The 18,019-nt window shown below is 35.5% G+C and overlaps 1 protein-coding gene across 9 annotated transcripts in view; it reads left to right on the top strand.

The window, feature by feature from the left end:
* LOC125679513 (protocadherin-9-like) overlaps positions 1–15,435 on the top strand; it is a 32,270-nt gene extending 16,835 nt beyond the window's left edge. For 8 of the 9 annotated variants that reach the window (XM_048918781.2, XM_056155807.1, XM_048918780.2 and 5 more), the window contains 5 exons: positions 7,581–10,241; positions 12,047–12,148; positions 13,641–13,758; positions 14,176–14,731; positions 14,929–15,435. In XM_048918781.2, coding sequence (XP_048774738.2) covers positions 7,608–10,241; positions 12,047–12,148; positions 13,641–13,758; positions 14,176–14,417 — 3,096 coding nt within the window. In that variant the 5' untranslated portion in view covers positions 7,581–7,607 and the 3' untranslated portion in view covers positions 14,418–14,731; positions 14,929–15,435. Of the gene's footprint in view, positions 1–911; positions 1,210–7,580; positions 10,242–12,046; positions 12,149–13,640; positions 13,759–14,175; positions 14,732–14,928 lie in introns of those variants that run through there. The other variant, XM_056155808.1, reaches the window with a different exon arrangement.
* The last annotated feature ends 2,584 nt before the right edge of the window (positions 15,436–18,019 follow it).

The raw sequence follows: 18,019 nt of genomic DNA, 5'->3' as shown, positions 1-18,019 counted from the left end.
CTCTGTCTCTGTAAATTTAGAAACCTGACTCTTCCCCGGTCCCATTGTCATCCTTTAGTTATGACGGGGAATGATTGTGTTTGCAGTGGGAAGTCTTTTGATTGGACAGTTTCCTGTGACAAGTTTGCTCTGAGATTTAAAGAGATCAATTTGTTACAAACCTTTTTTCTTGTGTTCAGCCAAATATTGACCCTTCTCCTCTGATTCCTGGGATCAACTCTTCAATATTTACTCACTGCTTTCATTTAATTGGCAAGCTCTCACACCAAAGACAAGGTTATCTTTAAAAAAAAGTCTCCGATTAAAAATGTATTATAAATATATTTGATGTTTTGAAATGATTTAAGAGTTTGAAAAATGATCTCAACACTAGGATTTAGAGTGTAGCCTTAGACAAACAACCCTCCTCTTTTGGATTTACTGAAGACACCCAAATCGTCAAACTTTCTCCATGTCTCTGTCTAATCTATGTACGTTTAAAATTCTTGCCATACTTCTGTTTTCTTGATTTGAGATACATATGCATGTATGTTTTATAATGTATATATAAAATTGTCAAAATTAGATCCATCTGCCAAATTTTGTGAAAAAAATTTTGTAAATCTAATGACATTTTTTTTTTTCTTGGAGGGGTAGAATTATATGTTAGGTATAGTTAAAGGGGGACAAAAAGTACTGATGAGGAGACATAGATTTAGATTTGGAATTTTGGTATCTAATCTCTCCCCCTGTTCACTGAATGAACAGGTTCCTAATCTGTGTATCAGGAGCACCTTGTCATTACAGTCTGTAGGTAAACTCATTGAAGAATTTAAACAAATATTGACCTCCTTATTATGGAGAGTTGCTGACATAATGATGAAGTGCACGTGACAGGCAGTCCCCTGTCATCAGCGATCAGGTGCTGTTACAATCCCGACTTAGCTACAGGAGCGCAGTCATCAGTGGAACTCTGACCTTGAAGCTTCTGAAAAAGCGGGAGAGACTTAGGTATCAACAGTTATCACAGAGGCAAAGTACCTCTAATTTTATATGGCTGCTTTGAAGTTGTAACTTTTTGTGAACAAGTCAAAGACTTGTGGTCAATCAATGGTTTCTGTACAACTGTTGCATGGATTACCATATGATAAAAGTTTTGTCCCACTATTGAGGATCTTGTAACAGGGAAACAAAAGGATATGTGTGTTCTGTAAATCAGCCCTGATAGAGGTGAGATACTGATGAGAAATGTACATCACTGGTTTGTACCTGCTTTTGATGTCTGTATAATGTTATCATAGTCAGCATTGTGACCAGTGTGAAGCTTTGATTAGGGGTTATCTGTGTTTATTTACCAATCATTGAAAAAACAACTGATATGTTAGCAAGCTAATCTCAGGTGGGCTAAAGGTGTGAAATATGCAATCTCCCAGCACACATGGGGACTGAAGCCACTTGTTTGGGTTTGATGTGTTGCTTCAAAGTTTTGTGTCTTCCACATAAAAAGGTTACAGAAAAGATTTGGAATTTATGTTTCTCAAGGACTTCACACCAGTAGCAGGTGCTTGGTGAGTTGGTGTCATTTGAAATGTTTAGTTTTATGTTGAAGAAATGTAAACATCAGGATGAGAAATGTTCTTTGGGAAATTTATGAACTTTATTGGAGAATGGCCACATGAGCAATTTTATGTTTCCTGGTAACTATCATGAATTCCAAATTAATTTCTAAAGGTGTCTCTGTCTTTATTACATGTATTAGGGTATAGTAGAATAATGCCAAATAATTAATGCTCTGTATAGACTCTACTAAAATGCTAAATTGTTTTGAAGACCAAGATGTTTATATTGTTTATAAAGCCACATGATGAAAGTTATATTGAAATTAAGGTAATTATTTCTAAGTTAAATGGTGCTCAGTACAGGTGGGGGGTAGGGATGTGGCAGTTATAGAACCTAGAATTTTACCTGTCTAGGACTTCTTTATGATGGTTGACTAATTAATTAACCAGTCTTGTTCTTACCATGACCAGTTGGAGAGAGATAAATGGCAGTTTTATGATACTTGTTTCTGGATGTCACTTCTGTACAGGTAATTAGGGCTCATTCTTTATTAGTTATGGAAGTCAACATGCAGATTTAACTTTTTCTGCATACTTGATAAATACATGTTATTTGGGACTGGAATAGACTTGATACAGTTTTGGAGGAAATCTCTGATGTGTGGATTCCTTACCAGGGTTTTCTGTTGGTCACCTGTGGGGGGGACAGTTGAGATCTCTGTCCAGGTGAGTTTTTATTACACATTAGTAGAATTAGATATGCCTAATTTGTAGAAATCTGCCTTTAATCTGGGATAAATCTGTGAAACTTTGATATATAATTTTCTTACCAAAGGCGTGGAAACCTCTGATGATTTTCACTCCTTACTGTGATTTAAGGACTAAATGTTCTAAGCCAACACCTTGTTTCAAAGTGTTGTGTAATTCTAATAACATGTTCCATGTAGATTGGGGAAGCCAAACAGTGGATGGGGTTCTAATCCATTCTTTTCATGATAGAGTTACATATAAGCAGGAATAATTAACAAGGGTCAGAGTTGTTGACCTGTTTCACACGCCTGACCACCAAGCTTCACTGGGAAGCCCCGGTCGTCATATTGTCACTTCTCCGTCATGAAATATTAGACATTTTCCACAGATTCGTGTATCTTCTGTTTTCACATCACTGACGCACATGTTCATTTGAGATTTAACATTATGTTAGGTATGATGTTTGTATATATATTCTTACTTTTCAATTGTTCGTTTTAAAATAATTTTTAAAATAATTTTTCATTGGAGAAGTTTGAGAAATGAATATAAAATATTAATTATATGAATTTATTAGAAATGAGTGGCATACAGAAATACAATTTTACATTTGATAACTATAGAAAAAAATGATATATTACAACAACTGGAATTTCCATTCAGAAGAAAAGAAAGAAAAACATTACAACCAAAGGATATATATTATGTATATTAGTTATCATTTACCCTCTAATAACTTTTCTTTTTTGCTTTAAATTTTGCTTAAATTCATTTCACAAATTCTAAAATAATGTGATGTGATAATTTAATTTCACTTGTAAAACACAATTTGATTGGCTCATTTGACTTTTTGAACCTATACACTAAGTTGCTATTAAGTTGTGCCATATAATGTCCTATAGGAATGATGTCATAATTGTATGTTTAGCTCCCCTCTTGTTGCTCTGGCAATATTGCTCTATGTCCTATAAGATTGATATTTTATAATTGTTCAGCAAATTTCATCAAATCCATTCTTTTAGATTAAGTTATAGAGAATGAGAGTAACTTTTATTTTTTACACAATGTAAAGTAAGTTGAGACAGTTCACACTCTTTTCTTCATGGTTTATGAATGCATACAATGTAATCGTATAATTAGTAAAAATTACTTTTATTCCTTTAATGACTATATAAAAGAATTTGTATTTTTTATTTTCATTTATTGATAAGTTGATCTTACTTGTAAAATGCAATTTAATTGGTCCATTTAACATATCAAAATTCTCTATGTATAAACTGAGTTCCATTAGATGCACCATGTGATGTCACAATACGTTTAGGTCCCCACTTCTGTTCCCATTTTTTATGCCAATAGCAATAATTAATGAGCATCGTGTAAAATTCATAGTTTCTTTATAATTATTTATCAAATCATACAAAGTGTTTTGAAAAAATTACAAGGAATGACAGTGATTTCTACGTATTTTATACAGTGGGCAGTATACTCCTTTTGACAAATTACGTTAGTGGAATATAAAGTGTGGACCGTCCTAGCTTACTGTATTATATAAAATAAGTAGAAAGTTCTTCACTCCTTAAATAATATGAATAATTTATTTATAATTTAATAATTAAGAAAAGAACCAATATTTTTGGAAATAATTTTTTAGGTATTTTCTGTATTGTATAATTACTGAGTAAGGGCTTTATGGAAAATGGAGAATTGACTTGGACAGCGGGTATCAGGAAGTGTCTTTGTTGTGAGGGTTTGATGGGGCTGATTACAGTATGATGAAGTGTTTGTTTTGAGCATCCTTTGGAGGGAATTATTAAGATGTACGAGGTGTCATTAAAACCACTGGTGTGAAGATTATGGCCATTGGTCAGTAAAACACACTGTGTCCCATCCTCACCTGCATGTCATAAAGCCTCCTTTTACTTCAAGGGGATGGAAATATGTCAACCTGTGACAGCTCCAGCAATTAACACTGGGATTTAATTGCAGCAGTAACCATAACACAAGCTGGGAATCCTCTGCAGTTATTTCCCCTTTTAAGATTTTTTCTGAAGATGTTATCAGAGACAAAAGTGGCCTCCCCTTTTATGAGGTTGGTTATCTTTTAACATTGCATTGAAACTCCGGGCTTTGTCAATATCATAAAAGTTTCAGTATATATGTTTGGATAGAATTATAAATGAGGCTGATATTTAGAGTATTTGCTAGTGCCATATTGGGCCGTCATTCAAATTTTGGCAGAATTTGAATCTATCTATTAATGGAAGGACAATTAATTACAAATCCCTATATTGCGATTGCCGTAGTCCAGCTTTGATGTCATTAAGACTGTATTGACAATGGGCCCCAGATTTCTATCTTATCTGTATGAGTTTGAATTAGACGAGGGTGTTTGGTCGCTGGGCAATATGGAGAGAAAGGTATCTAGGGTTGCTACAATATAATCAGTACAGTCATTATTTATGTGGACACCATGTGTCATATAACAGGAATTTTTTGAAATTTTTATCTTTGATTTTGAGAAATGGTCGATATATTATAGATAAGGATTATATATTTCAGTAATAAAAGGGAAGAAGTAAATTTTTTTTTTTTTTGGTCCATTTTTAATTTGAAAACCGTAGTGCAGTTCAAATCTTAGGATATTTGAGGAAATTAGTAAGCAGGGATGGAGCGATTTGTTTTACGTGGATGTGATGGATAGTGGGAACGGATCGGTGACTATAGACCGCTCAGGAGGTTTAATGGCAGTTAGATAGATCTACAGATCTTTTGTTTCACCTGTGATAGTTCATGTATGGATGTCATTTATCATTCTCCACAAGGGATACATCTCCATTGAGAATGACTGAAATGTTACTTCGGGTTTTTCAAACTGTGATTAGGAATTTTTGAATTGGTTTTTTTTTTCAAACTGGAGATAAGTTTTAAAAACATTCAAGGTAATATATTTTACATCAACTTCTATATTTTTAATTGGAAAACAATTTGAATTAGTAAATATATAATTTTGAATAGGATATTAAATTGATATTATGTTCTATCATCTGTCATATACAACTGTACCTCTCATGGACAATTATAAAGTTATTCTCTTCCATTATTTTTATTTCTGAAACTTTTAAGTTCTTTACATAGATTTTAAAGATTTCCTATTTCCTTGTTTTTTGATCGAATATGTAGTAAGTCAGTATGCTTCTTCATTTTTTTTTTATTTGTCCGACGAGTTTGAAATCCAGATTGAAAAGGGACATATTTCTTCAGAGATTAAGTGAAATCCATATTAAGAAAGTTATGCTCGTGGAAGAAGGTGCTCTAAGTTTTCAAAACTTATACCTGCTGCATTTGTAATGTTTATATCACTTTAAACTTTCTTCAAATCTTATTTAGAGTTCCCTGTTGGCTTCCCCTTTTGAATTACTTCCCCTTTTGTAATGAGAAGTGATGTCTTGTGGAACATTGTGTGCTGTGTCAGAATTGTGTAATGGGCAGTGTATGAATTCAATTGTAGGACTGAAAATATCAATTAATGTTGTACTGGCCTGTCAGGCTTGATAAATGGCCCTGGTCCCCCAAGGGATCTGACAAAACTGTCATTTCTGTGACTTGTGGTGAATTAATGTTCCAGGGCCAGCAATTGGCCAGGGGTCAAGACAAAAGGTTATTTAGGTAAGGTCAAAGAAATCAACATATATACTTGAATAGATAGTATGATATAGTTTTCTTTTTAAAAAGTATAATAGGAACTGGATGGAGTCTGTGTGTCTGAATTCCCTCATATGAGATAAATTCCTAGGGACCGTGCTTTAGTCTGGTATGGTATGACATCATATTTTTAGATGAAGTACAAACCTCAGAGGTGAATGTGGTTCATATTTTACGAAATTAGTATGCATATTATTGTAACTTTATTTAGACAGGATTCTTGATATTGAAGATACTGTAAACAGAGAGTGGACTTGTTCTTTAAATGAGAGAGCAACTTGTTGGGTATATTTTGTAACTGTATATTCATGAATGCCTTCAAGTACTTTGGTGTGAAAATGTCCAATGTGTGGTCATCAGATGAATAGAGAAAATGTTGACCATCACATCTCCAGGGACAATATTTATAAATAAACAAAATGCTTGAAGTGTGGATAAAAAAGATTATTAAATATCCTGGCTGCCTTAAAGGAGAGGGGTGGTAGGGAACTTCAGCCACTTCAGGACACCAGGGGGTGCTTCAGACTAGAGTTAATGTTGACTTCTCACAAGTTGGAGGGATTCTGGAATCAACTTACCTGTTAAAATCCTAATAAGTTTCAAATTTTCTGGTAACAATAGAATAATTTGTCTATCCATTGAAGATAAATATTTGTTTTGTATTCCATTATCTGACAAAATTGTAAGAAAATATTGAGTGACCAGATTTGGATGATGGTCAAAAGATGCCCATGTCCTTTGATGTCAAGCTTACAGAGTTAACAATGCTTTGGAGACAGATTTCCTCTCTTTGGTCTGACAATAATCAAGATGATAATTGCTGCATTTGCATCAGCTGGGAAAATTTTTATAGTTTTGAATATGATATGGTAATATGTGCTAGCACACTTGGAGTAAATTTGCCATGAAATTGTAATTGCCTATTGAACAGGCGTGTCATTGACCTTGCATGCAGTGTAGCTGGGTAAAGCAAATCTGATTGATAATTCATTAATTATTTAAGAATTAATTTTATAACTCCTGCTGGCATGTGAAGACAAAAGGATGAGTGGGATTTTCACATCATGAGTAACTTCAGACTGATACAGGTGCACTGTTGTTTTTGCACCTGAGTTAAAGAAGTATTCAGGTATTGTTTAAACCACCAACTGTGTTTATAATCTTTTAAATCAATTAAGAGCAATTGGATTCTGATCAGAGCTGATCAATTGAGAAGCACTGTTCAATCAAACTCATCAGTGTTGTAGGTTAGATGGTATCAGTGTGGTTGTACCTGGCTGGCTACACACCTGGGCCAGGTATATACTGAGACACCCGGCCTTATTGTGTCCAGTGTAACATGTGGCTGTGCCTCTGTTCACTGGTTTGTCTCGCTGATCAGCATGGGAGCTCATCAGCTCATTAACTCTCATCTGCTGCGAGTGTCACTTCTCTCTGAAGCAGTTTGACTTATTCATGGTCTGGAGAAAATCCACCTGATACTTGGTTAATCTAGCTGATAAATTTTTGTGTAAAAAGAAATGATATTCTAATAATTGTAGAAATATGGATATTTAGAAGTTAACCTTTCTTTTCTTTATACTTTTACAGAAATGACAGTGTAGAAGACTGGTGACCATGACAACAGTGTACTTTCTGCTGCTGTTCCTTCTCTCTGAGGCCCTTGCTCAGAGTCTTGTGACTTTTACAATCAAGGAGGGCATCTCTAGACTTCAGACTGTTGGGAACATACCCAATGCATTCAATCTAGCAGCAAATCTCTCCAGAGACCAGTTTGAATCTCTGAGATACCAGTTTTTGTCAAACCCAGATAATCTGTTTGAAATTGGAAACATTTCTGGTGAACTTCTTACTAAGACATCAATCGATCGTGAGAGTATTTGTGACTTCCACACAGATTGTCAGAGGGACCTCACTGTGTCTGTTAGGTCGAAAGCTTTTTCGTACACAAAGATCTTAAATGTGAAAGTAATCATTCAGGACACAAATGACAATTCTCCAACCTTTGAGCCATCCTCTATTCGTCTGGCTATTCCTGAACATAGCAACATTGGAACATCCTACAAGATACACAGTGCTACAGACAAAGATGTAGGAATGAACTCCGTGCAGACTTATGAGATAGTACCAAAAAATGGAGCTTTTGGACTAAACGTAACAAAATCCTTGGATGAAAGTTTCTTTGTTCGGATCGTGATAAAGCAAACCTTGGACAGAGAAGTACAAGACTACTACCAAGTGAATATCCGTGCCCTGGATGGGGGTTCCCCTCCTAATGTCGGGGTGCTCACTGTTCACTTGGATATCGAGGACATCAATGATAACTCTCCGGTATTCACCCAGACCACTTACAACAAGTCAGTCCAAGAAAATGTAACTGTCGGAACCAATATTTTACAATGTGTTGCTACTGATGACGACATCGGTGACAATGGAAGAGTTTCTTACAGATTTAGTATGAAGTCTGATTTAGATGCCATTAAATCAAAATTCAGTCTCAATTCGCAAACTGGACAAATTCAAGTGACTTCTCAATTGAATTATGGAGAACAAAACATTTATGAATTTTTTATTGAGGCCTTTGACCATGGTACTGAAGTTCGAGTATCACAAGCTAAAGTGATAATCAGTGTCTTAGATGCTGGCAACAATGCTCCTTCCATGGAAATAACTTTCTTTGAGGGAGGCACTAGTAACAATTCTGTGAATGTCAAGGAAGGCACAAAGGAAGATGTCTCCATAGCCCACATTAGAGTGTCTGATGCAGACCCTGGCCGAAATGGCCAGGTGAACTGCTCCACGCCAAGTGGAGCTTTTGGACTTCAGGAGATTGGATCCAGTGGATATGTGGTAGTGGTGAAGTCATCCCTGGATTACGAGACAGTGAAGTCCTATCAGGTAACAGTCACCTGTCAGGACCAAGGCACACCATCCATGTCATCCACCGTATCATTCACTGTTATCATTGTCGATGACAATGACAATGCACCAAAGTTTATCCAGAGGATATACCAGGCAAGTGTCCAAGAAAACAAGCGCTCCGGCACAAGAGTGACAGAGGTTCTTGCAAAAGATAAAGATTCTGGGGTAAATGCAGCCATTAGATATTCCTTAGATGGTGATTATGGTCTGGAGATTGATGCCACCACAGGGGTCATTGTTACCAGTCGACCCCTGGATAGGGAAGCAACTCCGCAGATCTCGGTCAAAGTTCTAGCTGTAGACCAGGGGAATCCCCCTCTCTCTGGAACAACCACACTGATTGTAAATGTTCAGGATGTTAATGACAATCCGCCAAGATTCAATGTCACTCACTACAGCTTCCATCTCCCTGAAAACCTGAACAACACAAAAGTAGGCACAGTCTATGCTATGGACTTAGACAGAGGCTTGAATGGTCAGATCATATATACAGTGATTGACGATTCCAATTCATTTGACATTAGAAGTGATGGGAGTATTTTCACTAAGAAAACCCTGGATTATGAAGCAAAAAGACTTTATACCTTTAAAGTGACTGCAAAGGACCAAGGTACACAAGTTCTTTCTACGAGTGTTGATGTTAGAGTGCATGTGGATGATGTGAATGACAATCCACCAAAGTGTGTCTTCCCTGATGAGTATAATCAGACAGTCAGTCTTCCATATTTAACTAGAATAGGCTCTCTCATCACAACCATCCGAGCCTATGATGCAGATAGTGGTAGAAACAGTCACCTCAGCTTTCAGATCCTCAGTGGAAATGGCCACCAAACATTTAAACTGGATTCAAACTCCGGAGAACTTTTCTATGACAATACTTTCATTATCAAGAAAGATTCCATTTTCAGATTAAACATTTCGATTTCTGACCAAGGAGAACCCTCCCTTACATCTACATGTGTACTGGAGGTGACACTTACCCACACCAATTTATCAATGCAGCCATTTTCAAAAGAGGACAACGACAACAAATACGTTGTCATCTGTGTCATTGTTGTCATCATCACCGTTTTCTTCTCTACGGTTCTTATTACTGTCATCATTATAATCAAACGAAATGACAGACGAAATCGCGGGAGGAAGGCACAGCAGGAAAAGCTGCGAAACTTCCAGCAATTCCAGGACATTGACAAGAGGTACTACCAGAGCCGCACCCCCACCTACCCCGAGGACCTCAGCAAGAAGAAAAAGAAAGAGGTCAGCTTCTCTCTTGAGGATGATCTCGACAAATCCCTGGACATTTCTGGACATTCCATTTTAGATGATCAGGTAATTTTTACTCTGTAATGATCACAAAGTGTTATGGTTATGGTGACAAGAGAAATTTTTTCAAATGCTGATGAGTCAATTTGTCAGTTTGAATTGGCATGTTTTTCCTTCTTTTGTCCTTATACCTCATGTATTTATTTTACTGAAATTTAAAGCTGATCTGACAGATATAACTCTTAATATATAGTAAAAGCCCCCATCTACTTCTAATGGACTTGGTAATTATTTTTTATTAAGATGTGATTTATTCACAAAATTGAATTAAATCGCCATCATTTAGTCACGGCAACCTAGTTAATGGATGTTTTGGTGGGAAGTCACGAGAGAAATGCGGTAGAAAATGTAGAAAAGTGGTCATTGTAACACTTGGTGATGGTATCGTCTGTTCTGGACTGTTGGTTGTCTGTCTGTGCTGAGGTACTATGTGGCTTTATTGACACCCTAACACTGGATTTTGAATGTTATCAGGGATGTAAATCTAGCGGGAGTCTCTGCCATAATGACCAGATTCTGGGATAAGTCACTGTTATCCGTAGTGCTTTTGTTCCTTTTGACACAGATTTGTGTGTTAAAGACTGACCCCAGGGGTGAATGTTCAGAATTGTGTGTATTTTCTACAGATCTAACAATGCAGATAATGTCCATTATTCCCAAATTACACACTTGCTACAAATGGGTATTTAATGTCATTCATAGTTTTAACAGTTATCTAACAGTTCGTGACACATTTAAATGATATTGGCGGTAGATATAAAAAAAAAATTCTTGCATTTGAACATTTTGAAAATTTTGTCTTCTTTCTTTTTTTAAAAAACTGTTTAAAAATTCATTACATAATGGCATATAGATGTACAGTTTCTTTTTGATGAAGGGATTTTTGATCAATGACTAATCTTGTATTGGATTCGAGGTCTTTGATACGCTTTAGTTGTTCGTCCTTTGTCTTTTCTGTGGTCTTAACGTTTTTGGTCAAAAATGAAACAAGATACGGAAATGTGGTTAGATTTAAATTTCTGATTGCTTGCTCTTCCTCATTAAGATTTGTCTCATTAGGACCTGGGTAAGCTGATGCCCGTGTCATAGAGCTTATCCACAAGCAATTTGAGGTGGCTATAGTTTTACACATACACAATTTATGAATCAGTCTGTGAATCGGTCACCATGCATTGTACAGGAATGAGTTGTCATATCATAATTTCTTTGATATTTTTCTGTTTGTATCTACTGCATTTTGCCTCTGACTTTCCTTTTGTGTCATTTATTTTCCACATCAAAAGTTTGAAAGTTATACAAGTTTTCTAAAAAGTTCTGTTATTCAAATTTCATTTTTGACATGCCTCTTTTTTGATAATATGAAGTTTAATGAAAAATTTAAATTCAGAATAAATTGTTTTGAGATTTAACCAGCTGTAATTTTTGTTGTTGCTGTTATTGAATTTTTCTAGCGAAATATTGAATGATACTGTAGTTAAAGAATAAATAATGATTGAAAGAAGAAGAAACCAGGCTATCAAATTTCTCCTTATGTTAATTTTCTCTGGTGAATAAGGCAGTTCTTGTTTCAATCAATATACCATCAAAGTTATGTTACCTCTATTGTCAGAAATATTTGAATTATTGATTGATAAACTAACTGTATGATGTACTAATTCAAACAATGAAGTGTCATCTTTATTGTGATGTCAGTATGCAGTAATTTATATGCTTTTGCCATACCTCTAGTTTGTTGCACAATTTGAATTATTGATGAAGATTGGAATATTTGTTGAAAACACTTGAAAAAGTTGATTTTATTTCACTTGCAGCCTTATTGCAACAATGTATACCACCCAGGAACGGAGCAAGACAAACTAAAACAGCTTCACTTTGACCAGTTCCTTCTCAATCCCAACTCAGACAGTAAAAAGGTACCAGCTGTTTTTTTAATTTATTGAATCACCACCCTCCTCCCTGAATTTTTCCTTGCGGGTGTAGCAAAAAATAAAAATAAATAAATAACCCCCATTATTCCCTTATTTACATATTTAGAGTAAAAATTAATTTGCATGACGAGGACTAAAAACTGCAAATTAACCAAGGCTACAGAGGAGTCCTTTAGAGCAGAAATTGTTCCTTCTTTGTGACATTTTGTGAGGGTCAGAGTAGAACTGAACATTGGCGAGGCTGATGTATTGATTGGTAACCTATGATTAGGCAGCCATTAGATTTCCTAATTTCTGACATGAAGCTGGTTTCCAGCAGGGATTTCTATTGTACCCCACCACCCATTTGGAGGCTAATGGTCATTTTGTAGCAATAATGATCACATTTGGCCAGGTAAAAGAACAAGCACCACCTCAAGCCCTCCCAATTAATTGTCACAAGTCCATGGGATATGTGATCTATGATCATCAAAGACTGAATACTTTTATACACCTTCACCATTTAGAGAGGAATTGAAAATTAGCTCTAATCATTGAGGATCTCCTTTCACTTGATTGGGTCTATGGAGTACCATTGCATTAAATGAGCTGAAAACTGAGAGCTAAATGCTAGCAATGCTTTTTGTTAATGGCATTGAAAATTTCATGAGTAGCTGCCTTAGTAATTTAGTGATGCTTAAATTGCAAAAGTCTTTGTAATCCAGGACAAACAATATGGATGTGAATTCTTTGAAAGACAGAGTACATCAAATGCTGGTACAATAGAGAAATATGACATCATGTTTAATGTTTAATTAGAAAATCTTCAAGCACTGGAAATCCTACTTTCAGATGTATTGTGAAGACACTTATTTATGAATGTCCTTGACCAAACCAACTGAAGAATGTGTTTTTCAATCAGTTTTAATATGTTTGTTTGGGTAGGACTGTGTTTTGATATCATTAAATCTGTAATGGTCAGTTGCTTCATCAGAAAGCTCACCTTACAACACCTGTCTCTGGTATCAATCATACCCTCAGATTCTAATTAGCCCAGGAGGATATCGGATAATTAACCCTCCCTATCTCTGTTTTTGTAAAATTACTGTGCTCCATGACAAACCGCCAGAGTAAATAAGGCCTCTACAAGCTGTTATCATCTTAGTTTTTTAGCTTCAAATTATTTGTCTGGCTAATTTTTTTTCATGAAAGAGGAGCCGCAAGTTGACTGTAGTTCTTTGTTTATTTGATGTTTTCTGTCTTGTTGAGTAGATTAAAACAGTTTGAATCAAGAAAAACTTTTAACAAGTTTTTTTTTAATCAGAAACAACAAACATCAAATATGAGAAAACTAGCCTGGTAGAAATTTCTGTGTATATATTTAGATGAACAAAAATTAAATCAGAGGATATTTTTGTCTTGCTGTAGAGTGATAAGACTTTATGATTAGGACATGAAAGGATGTAATATTGTACTACATTCTTTTCTATTTTTGTAGAATAATCTTCTGAAGGGTTCTCACGACAGCAGTAGTGATACGTCAACAGATTTAACGACCAGTGACAGTGGAAGAGGGGGGAGTGATGTGGAGATGCACCACTCCTCCAATGCCCCAGGTAATTAGCTCTGTCCACATACCTGTCCTAGCAAAAAAATTAACCTTTTCAAAGTACACTGTAAAATGTCCAGCAAGGGATTCTGTATTTCTAACTAATACTTCTTAGTGCTTTTTGTTAACCAAATCTGCCAATTTAGTTGTTTTTTTCTAAATTCTAAATTCACAGCAATGTAACTGTTTGATATAAGAAAAAAAGTCTCCCGATATATATTTGTGGCTATCTCACGATAAGTATTCTGTAGTGCATGAGAGAAATTGTTAAGTATTTTGTAGTGCATGAGAGAAATTGCTAAGTATTTTGTAGTGCATGAGAGAAATTGTTAAGTACTTTGTAGTGCATGAGAGAAATTGTTAAATAAAATATTTTCTAGTGCATGAGAGAAATTGTTAACTGGAATGTTTTATTGTTTTTCAGATGACGACAAAGCGTACAATTCTATTCATCCACACAGTCGGTCATCATCATTCCCAGCCACAATGTACACGCCACATGACAGAGGGGGAACAAGGTCTCCCCACAAATCAGACACTAGTGCCAGCAATAAAAAAGACTATACAGGCTTAACACCACGAGAGACTTTTGAGAAAAAGCATGGAATTAACCGTCATTCCCAGGAGTCCACTTCCTCGGAGAGTTGTCTCCCTTCTTATGTCTAATGTGGTGTTCATTTTGATTTTGATTCCGGGAGTGGCCAAAGAAAGTGTGACACAAACATATTGTGATTTTAGATGACACAATACTTTTTGTTCAAATCATCCGTCCTGGACATTATTATTTTTATATTTGATACTTTTGTGCTAGAAGAATTCAACTTTTGGATTTGATCTCAGGGACAGCTGATCCCATCATCTACTGAAAACCCATAGTAACAGAAAAACAACTCTTAGATACCTCTAGAGTATGGATCCAGAGAAATCAAAAATGAGTCAGAAAGTGGGAACCCCTTCATTAGATAGGGAACAAGGAACAGGTATGTAGTAAAGCCTGGAACTTGTCATTCAGTGAATATGTATCATTGGCAGAACCCATTTATTGTACAGTCTTAACAGACAACATCCTTACTACACTTCAGTCTCAGTCAAAATAATCAAAGTTTATTACAAAATTGACCCCATTCTCAAAAGAGGAATTCAAAATGTTTCATCACAAATGTATTGTATTTTTCAGATATTTTCCTAACAGATGACATCACTGCTGGTGAAAGGTTTTGCAGTTCTTGTGTTAAAGACAGAAATACAAGCACTATAAGGCACACAGACATTTAGTGTACTGGTTCAATAAAATGTAGAATAATTACAAGAAAAATGCAGGGCAGGAATTCTGGACATTGCTATTTCATGGAGATGAGGTTTTCCAGAATTTTCTAGCAAACACTTCCGAGTATTTCTGCCATATTTTGGGTGCTACACATGTACATTGTATTTGTGAAATATTATAGTATGTACAGATGAGTTGGGGTTTTTTCTATGTAAAAAGTCTAAGTACATAGATATTGCATATATTATGCGTTATTGTTTATCATAATATAATGCTCAATATTTTGTTATGAATACTGCTGTCAGCTGAACTAGATGTATGGATCTAATTTTATATGAAAATCTCTACGATGCTTTTAAAAGTTGACGTACATTTTAACATATGATAAAGAATAAAACCAGTGTTTGAGTCTATAAATTTATCTTGGCTTTTTTCTCATGGGTGAGGAGCAATGTTTAGCTTCATTCACGGAGTACTACACCCCGTCAAACAGAGGCTCTTAGCATCCTTCATCTGACGACCACTGAGAAGGAACAGTTCCCCGTCTGTTTATGTCAATATGTACAGATATCTAGGGTTTCAAAGGATTAAGCATTTCGTGATAGATGTGAATTACCAGCGATCGGAACTCTGTTTTAACTTCAAAATGCTTTCTTACATTCCAACGCCCTTTAATACTTAGTACACATTAACATGTTTGTTAATGGAACATGAACTCGACTTAGCTGCTGACAGTCCGCAATTTCTGAGATTTTCTTGCGCAAAGCTGTCCCCTACGGAAAGTTTGGCGATGTAACGCGTTAAAAATTTCAGCTACGAAAATGAGCTCATTAGGCATTCGTAGTCCCCCCCCCCCCCCTTCTGTGTTTACGCAAAACGCTCTTTAAATTTACATTAGCAAATCATCATTTTCCCACCAATAATTTACATTAGCAAATTATCATTTTCCCACCAATAATATATAAACATGTCGAGTGCATGATTTTGATAAAGTAGCCACACCGCACACAGGTTTGAGATTGACATCAGAAACGTTTGAGAACTCGCACCTGCTGCATGCACAATATCGCACATGAAAGGATGGTCGTACCTCGCCCTAGTGCGTGCTAATCTTTAACGGTAGTCTATTCTTCTTTGTCATGCACATTAATTTATTGCAAGACGAAATATTTTTTACTCTTTATTAAATTTTACATTAAAAAAATATCTATAGTGCGCGTTCCGTTTGCTGTTGTTTGATTCACGAAATTGCATAGAGCTCCTCGTTATCCTTTGATTAACTCTAGATAAAAAGAAAGGTCTTTGGGGTCGCTCTATTCGTCAAAACTATTAATCTATATAATTCTGAGCATCGTTTCTTTTTAATGGTTAAATTAATCAAGTTAATGGTCACTAATTTGACAACTGTCCGACTTTTCTCATATTTTGAGGAAAATAATGGCTTCTGTTCATTAATTTAAGGGGATTCGTAGATAACTGCAATAACTGGTCACAAAGAGAGGGGTCCGATTCATTAATTGATCATCTTCGGAAAAGATAGCAGTGTGTAAATAATTATGAGAAATTTTGAAGTATACTTGTCCTAGATTTCTTACATGACGACATATTTCTTTTGATTGTAACAATGTGGAATTTCATTGCCAAGTCACTGTCCAATAAAACTCAATCTTAAAATACATCTAAATCACGGAATTAGTATTGTGACATCTTCGCTAGCCAAGTGTCCAATTCTCCAGGGAGATGAGAGTATGCGAATCGGACACTTGGCTACATACATGTAGTGAAGACGGTTTAGTTCCGTTTGTTGAACTGTCCTTCCAATTCAGAATTAGCCCCCCCCCCCCTTTCCAGTTGCTACGACCACCAACCAGGCACGTAACAACTTGACAAGCTAAAAAGAGTAAGAAAAACACACAAAAAAGAAGGAAAGAAGCCACACACGCTCATTTTGCCCAAACTTCAAAATCATTAAATCGTTGGAGGGGTGGGGTGAAAAAACTAAACGAGTTCAATTCATCAGTGCAAGCAAACATTACCATTCAAAGTGTGTGTGGGTGGGTGTCACCTAATATGTCTTACTTTGAATGTTAAAATTGCTAACTTTACATGTAAAAACAACGGAAATTGAATGTTGTCAAAAAAGCCCCCCCCCCTTTTTTTTTCTACATTTTTGCCACTACCCCTCTTTGAAACTCCTTTAATCATATCTGCTACTTTCTATGATCTGACAAAATTTCCCTTTCGAAGGCTGTTAATTTTTAACAGTATATTTTCGTTTGAATGGTATATTTAATTTTTGTATTTACACCCACCCAGTAAATAAAAAAAAAAAAGAAGATACAATATGAAATCTGTTTGAATATTGATAAAATGGACGAAACCCGACTCAAAAGAACTTGCATGTATTTCATAAAATTCTCATATGTGTTGCTGTTTGTGTATGCCGCCGGGATAATAGTGTGCAAAATATTTTGACTTTTCCAATATTCAATTGCATGATTTTACTATTCGTTTGGCGAAGATCAATCAATCAATGCTTTATTCTCATAAATGTAGTATACGTTGCAGAGGGGAGGTTGGGAAATACAGAATACTGCATATACAACATGTACAGAAATAAATATTTTTTTATATTACTATGTATAAAGTGGAGAAACATTGTAAAAAAAACTTTATTAGATGTACGAGAGTGGGGGAACCCGATGCTGACGTTTAAACAATTTTGATCTCTGTCAAAACATTTATCTGGTTATCGTTAGATAAATAACTCGTGTAAAAATTACCCAATAGACTTAGATGGGTTAACAAATAGACACCAATCAATGCAGCAATAATCTAATTTATCACATTTCCCCATAATCATTTCACAATAGTCAATAATAAATGTGCATGGAATTAATTACCATACCCACCGGATTAAAATTTTACTGGGTTGATATTTAGACACCAATCATTCAAGCATCAACTTCGTTTATCAGATTTCCTTGTAGATCTATATTTA

This window comes from Ostrea edulis, chromosome 2 (assembly GCF_947568905.1).
Source record: "Ostrea edulis chromosome 2, xbOstEdul1.1, whole genome shotgun sequence".
Lineage (NCBI taxonomy): Eukaryota > Metazoa > Mollusca > Bivalvia > Ostreida > Ostreidae > Ostrea > Ostrea edulis.
This window is presented reverse-complemented; position numbering and strand designations above follow the sequence as displayed.